The following is a 6,446-nucleotide window of genomic DNA, read 5'->3' as shown; positions in this document are numbered from 1 at the left end:
TTGTTCCAGATCTATGGCTCTTACACGTTCCAACCAAGTGCGGTTACAATCCACATGCATGATCCCTTGCTCCACCCCAAAGGTGTTTTTTCTCTTCGGCCTGGAGTTTGCCCATATATGTTCCATCACTCGTCCTTCAATGTCGTATTCTATGGTGTCTACCTCGTCCTCACCCTCTTTACTGAAGCGGCGGCGGTCCTTACATTTGTCATTGGAAGTATCTTCATCTGACCGCTCATCGTCTCCTAGGTCTTGGTCTGTTTCATGTGGTTTTCTAGGAATCAGAGCCCAATTGTACCTGAGGTTTAGGTCATGCACCCTAGCCCATCGCCACCTTGGTTCATTCAAGAGATCTTGGAGTGGCTTGAAGTTTGCTGCTGGATTGCCTGCTAGCTTGTCGGTCAAATACTCTACCACCCCCTGGAGCTCCCTCCAATTGGTTGGCACTTGAAAGGTGACAGGGTTGGGCCTTTCGCGAAGGCTTCCTGCCATCATGCAGATTGGCACACTGAGGGTGCACTCTTGGGTTCACTGATCATCTTAAGGGCCTGTTTGTACTCCTCGTCATCTGAAAACGGCAGGTCGATGGTAGCAAGGACATGCATCTAGTCTCGCTCCTCTTCAAGACATGGGATATACTTAATTAGGGGCCCATAGGGTTTCCTAATCTGGGTACCACCCTTGAGCATCTCCGAGATGGCGTTGAGATCAACTAGTGTAGTTTTCCAGGAGTCCATTTCTACCCTCATGACCATTGTTCTATTGCCTAGAAAGATGAGACCATTCCCCCAATCTTCTATCACTCTAGTGTTGCGCATCTAGGGTCGACCCAATAGAACATCGTAGTCCACTCCCTTCATGACTATAAAGTCAACCGAGAATTGGATTCCAACAATTCTTACCTGCCAGTTTTTTAGCAACCCAAATGGCTTTACTTTCATTCTGTTAGCTAATGTGATGTGAACCTAGCAGTCTCGACAGGTGGCTTGCCCTAAGTTAGGAGCACTGCATGACTCAGTACACTGACTCTCTCCCCTATGTCTACAATCCCCTTCCTTGTTATGTCACCTAGGGCTGAGACTGGCAAGACAGCGTGTTTATCGATGCCTTCCTAGAAAGCGTTAATGTGCAAGGATTTGGGCATGGAGTGTAACGTCAAACTCGGTATTTGCATCTCTGCATCATGTTCTTGTAGGTCTGCAATAGCTTGCTCTTGTGACCCTTCAACCCACTGCCTCAAGTCCTGCCATAGACTCGGTTGTTGCCTAAGCAAATCTCCCAGGTTTATCGTCATTGGGGTGGTCACTAGAGTGGTAAGGAGGTCATTGGCTACCCGTCCTTCTCCTATTCCGAATCGTCCTAGCCAGTGCCCCTGGCTCGGTTGCTGGCCCATGGAGTCAAGGCCTTGCCTAAGCGGTACTACTTGTGGCACCACCGCATTCGACGGAGGGGGTGAGAGCAGCGTGCTGATACTAGATAGATCCTCGATCTCATCCTCCAAGATGGGGTCCACATCTTTCAGGTGTTCCTAAGCCTCCTTTACCCACTCCTTCACCTTCTCAATGGTCTCTAGTTGGCGCTTTGAGTCGGGGTACTCCCCTACCTTAGTGCTTCCCTTTTCAGCAGTCTTCAGGGCTAATGTCTCTGCTTCAGCATCAGTGACTTTCTTTCCAACAGGTAGTGTTGTGGCGCTCTAAGTTTTCAGTGTGATTTTAGCTTCGGGTCTCTTCTTCCTCTGCCTATGGCTCTTCTTCCCTATTGAGGCTATGTCAAGATTGCTAGGGTCCGGTAGTGACATGCCAGCCTACTTCATTTGTGCACGGGTCATGACATGCAATGGTATAGGTGTAGCTTCATTGTCCAAATTCTCGACACCAAACAGCCCCAATGGGACGGATGGCACATTAGCTAAGTTTGAGGGTGTTTTTCACTTTGGATAGTCAACGAAAAGATGAGTGACTCCACACTCAGGACACCTTAAGTCAGCCTTGTCTCTATTTTGTTGCTCTCTTTCGGGATAGTGTGAAGAGATGTGTCTTGGGTGGCCATAAGTCCAACACATGATTGGTTCCTAGGTCTGCCCTCCTAGGTCTCTACCTCGTCCCCTACCCAGCGCCATCATTGGTACTGGTCGATAGTCCATAAGGACTGCATTGCCCTCATCATCATATGAAATGTAAGGGTATAGGTAAGGCTCCTCCTTATTTTGCTCTTCCACGTAGTGGATTGGCGCGTCGCTTGGCAGATGTATCACATAGGGTCCCGGTGGTATGGGTATGCTAGTGGGATTTATATCCATTCTAGGAACAGCCGCTTTAGCATCGTTTGGCACAGGAAGGGCCAATGGCGCTCTCCTTTCGAAGAATTGTTGCAGCCTGCTTGCTAGGTACGGATGATTGTACGGTTGTGAGTATGGAAGTCTTCTAGGCAATCTCCAATGTGCACTATCGTGACCAAGCCTACCACAGTTAGCACAAGGCCACGACTTGGGACCTTGACACTCAACCGACAAGTGGTTCCTGCCACAGTACATGCACTGGACATGTGGTCGTGTTGGTCATCTTAGCATTTCCTGCATCTTGGCTATTTCCATTTTCATATCAGCTAATTCTTGGTTGGTGTATGCAGCCTTTCCCTTGTCTTGGGTGCTTGTGTCTGATCGCTCGTCGGATGCTGAAGCTCTCTCCGAACTTCTCGAGTGGTTCTCGTCTTGGGTCAAGTTCCCAGAGATCCTCTCCTTCAATTGGTCGTCAATCCGAATGGCCTCTTCGAACACCCTTGCTAGCGTGTCTCGCTGCAAGCTCGAGTTGCCTGCCAAGGCTTTATACAGCTCTTCATTTCGTATCCCATTGATAAATACTGTCGACACTGCTCTTTTGGTCGATCGTTCACTCGTCAAGATTCTCTTGAAGAGACTCCTTACATGGGTCACATAGTCACGAATATCCTCTTTTTCTTTCTGCTTGACATTCATAAGGCGTACTAGCAAGTTATTCGAGTATCCGAGCTCAAAAAATCTCTTAATGAAGAGGTTTTTCAATCCATTGAAGTTTACTCGCTCCGCGGGATCTAGACTCATGTATCAAGTTCAACCCTTGTCTCCCAAGCAAAGCCGGAATGCTTGAGAGCGTTGAGTCAAGTCGGTGAGACCGTTGTCCTCACAGACCTGCTAAAACTACTCTGTAAAGTCGTACGGATTGTCCTGGGGCTGGTACTTATCGAGCTGCTTCATGACCACTGGTATCTTAGGCTGGCTCTTGAAGCCTTGGTTCACCCCTAACCCCGCTAGCAGTGATGTGGCCAATGCTGTAGCGCTCTGCTCTGCTGCTATGTTGTCTAGCAATCGCTTCGTGAGAAGCTCACTTAGCATCATATCTCCTTCTAGCGCTCTCTCGTGGTCAGTTCGATTACTGCCTACTAGGTTCAGCACTCGTTGTATCTCTCTCATCTCCACGTTCTGCCTCAAGCTCCTAGTTTAGTAGTCCCCGTTGTATTCCATTATGCCTCACAATGCTTTGTGGGCTAGTTTTCCTTTTTTCTCTAGGTCGGCTATAATGGCTTCTGCCGCTCTACCACGGTGCTCATATCGAGCGTGAGAGTCATAGTTACTCACCAACTGTTGGATTGCTTCTGAAAAAGCTCTTAAGTCGAATTCCGCGGGTGTTCTCCCTGTGGTCTGAGCTTTCCTCCGACATGGTTAGGGTCTCTTGCTCCACTAAGCTGTCGATAAGCCCAAGGAGGTCGGGTAGAGACAAGTATTCTGTTGCTATTGGCTTAGTCCTACACTGGGCTCCAATTGTCTGTTTACGTCTCCACTAGCTATTGTTAAGGCATTGACTCTCTTGACAACCTACTCTAGCTGCTAAGCAGCTGCATCTTGCAAAATTGCCTATTCCTTAAGCCAAAATCGAGTTCCGACCGTCGGGGTGGCTCACAAAGGTGAGCACCATTAAGATCTAGCTGGATCTGGTGTAAACTTCCACAAGATATGCAACAGTCTGACTCGGCCCAACTCATCTGAGTTATAGGGGCCGAGTAGTGACCTTGGACAACTGAATAGATATGTTTGAGGGCCAGAGGACAATAGTGGGCCAAGAGCCGAATACAAGACACTGGGCTGAGGGTCGAATGACAAGTTGGTCCGAATGCTTGATTCGAACGGCCGAGCAAAGGGCGTCCGAGTACAATGGGCCAAGTGGTTGATTCGGCCGAGGGCCGAATAGTAACTTGTTCGAGTGGGTTGGCCGAGAGCTTAGTGTCCGAGTGGGCTAAGGGCCAAATGGTCTGATTCTGGGGCTCGAATCTACTCGGACGGGTTGAGCCGTGCGTGACGACGACTGCGCCGGGGATGATCTCGTTGAATCTAACGATCCACACAAACACCAAGCACGCCACTTTCCAGATCACAACAAATACACAACAGGGAGGTTCTGATATACCTGAATCGTATGAAGAACTCCCAATGGCAAGGTCAAATCGAATCAATGCTGGAAACACACACACACACACACTCAGTAGCAGGGGAGCTGTGGATAGATCCATTGCCAGGCAAGAGAGTGGAGCACTTGGGTGTGAAAGTTGAACTTCTTGGGCAAATAGAGTTGTCTTTAGAAAGAGGTCATGTATACGACTTCAGATCTTTGGGCATTGGAGGATCTGGCATTTTTGCTCTCGCTTTTCATGCTCTAAAACAGCCTGCCCAGCCTGGGGTCACATACATTCACATTCGTAGTGTGCAGGATTTTTCTGTTCTTCCAAAGGGTTACACATTGTCAAGCTTAGAGGCATTGCAGAAGGAAGGCTCCTCGAATGTGCAAGCTGGGACAGCATTTGTGGATGTGCAGTTTCAGGAGGAGGTGAAAAGTGGGAAACTTTCTTCATTGAAGGTGGTCTCTCTGACATTCAACAGGTCTATCGAGGGGGCTTTTTCCCCGTGAGGCGACATGCCGCTCGAGCTCCATAACGTGGAGCTTCTAATCAGCCAGGCTATCAAGGAGGCAAAGAAAGATTTCAAGAAGGATGCGGATAATGCCTTGAACCAAGAAACCCGCCGGCTCCATGAGAGGATCCGGCGACTGGAGGAGATGGTGAAGACACTCACGGAAGAGAAGAGGGATCTCAAAACCGACCTGGACAAGCTACAAACGGAAGTGTCACATCTACGGGAGGCAAGAGAGGATGCGGATTTCAAAGCGGACCTCCGAGAGGTTATCACGAAGGAATGCCGAGAGGACCTCCAGGTATGCATTAAAACCGAAGTTGAGGCTTCGAGAGAGGGATGGGAGGAAAAAATCAAAGCAAACATGAAGGAAGAATTAGAAGGTAATAAGGAGGGGTGGATTGAGGTAGTGAAGAAGAACATTAAGAAGGAGGTCCAGGAAGAAAATAAAAAGGAGGAGGTAGTCCGGGTTCAGGAGACCTTAGAGGAGGAGAGGCTCAGGAACGCGCGTAGATTGAACGTGCGTATTACCGGGCTCCCCGAAGGGGCCTCTCCGGAGGAGGACACACGTGGGCTATGCACCCCACTAGGGTATACGAGCATGCCCTTTACTCAAGCATGGCGTGCAGGACGAGATACTACCAGGGTCAGAGCTCTGATATTACATATGAGCACACCGGAGGACAGAGCCGCTTTCTTTCGGAAGCGGATTTCGCTCCGAGGGATGACTGGGGCTCCCATCTTCATGGATGAGGACCTGACTCAGATGCAGATTGCACACAGACGAGCATGCATGCCACAGATACTCCAAGCACGTAGAGAAGGCCGTAAGGCCTTCTATCGAGATGGCCGGATTTTTATAGATGGACGCCCCACCAAATAGGGGGGTGTGGCCTATGAGACGGGGCAGAGGACTGTACAGGAGACCCCGATACATGTGGCAGTTTGGAACTGCAACGGCTCCCTATGGTCACGATCGGACAGGCTTGAGGAGATTTTACCCGACCATGATGTTATATGCCTCACAGAGACACATGAGAGTCTAGAGAGAGGGCTCCCACGCATTACAGGATTTGAGTGGGTATCTGCATACCGGGCTACTACTAGGCAGAGCACATCTAGGGGCTCAGGAGGGGTGGCAGTTCTATTCCGTCAGGGGATACAGAGACATATCCAGTTAGTGAGACGAGATGAGGAGGCCAATTACATATGGATCAGAGTGCAGATATCAGATGAGAGATGGATCTATATGGCAGTATGCTACTTTTCACCACGAGGGTCCAGATATGCTACTACGCAGGGTGATATTCAGGCCAGAGATTCCCCCTCCCCTTATTCACAGCTCTCAGAGAACATTATTCTATATTCTAGTTTGGGTGAGGTCTTCCTTATGGGGGACTTCAACGGGCGCACACAGAGCCGACAGTGTGAGAGTTTTGATATGGAGCAGCCAGAGATCATGAGAGCATTAGACCCTGAGGAGTTGGGGATCAGTAGGGAGTCAGCA

General features: G+C 49.4%; 1 protein-coding gene across 1 annotated transcript; it reads left to right on the top strand.

Annotated features, from left to right (window-relative positions):
- Positions 1-4,943: 4,943 nt before the first annotated feature.
- Positions 4,944-5,822, top strand: LOC148015484 (uncharacterized). Its single transcript, XM_087665213.1, has 2 exons — positions 4,944-5,240; positions 5,310-5,822. The coding sequence occupies exons 1-2, from the start codon at positions 4,944-4,946 to the stop codon at positions 5,820-5,822; spliced, it is 810 nt and encodes a 269-aa protein (XP_087521339.1).
- Positions 5,823-6,446: the final 624 nt, after the last annotated feature.

Source organism: Lygodium microphyllum, chromosome 24, assembly GCF_053477565.2.
Source record: "Lygodium microphyllum isolate KBCC chromosome 24, Lygodium_microphyllum_v1.1.10, whole genome shotgun sequence".
Classification (NCBI taxonomy): Eukaryota; Viridiplantae; Streptophyta; class Polypodiopsida; order Schizaeales; family Lygodiaceae; genus Lygodium; species Lygodium microphyllum.
The sequence above is the reverse complement of the archived record's forward strand: the minus strand, read 5'-3'. Positions and strand labels throughout refer to the sequence as shown.

Coding starts and splice junctions, on each gene's coding strand:
- LOC148015484 (XM_087665213.1), top strand. CDS start 4,944: ATGCCGCTCGAGCTCCATAACGTGGAGCTTCTAATCAGCCAGGCTATC. Junction 5,241..5,309: donor AATGCCGAGAGGACCTCCAG/GTATGCATTAAA, acceptor GCAAACATGAAG/GAAGAATTAGAAGGTAATAA.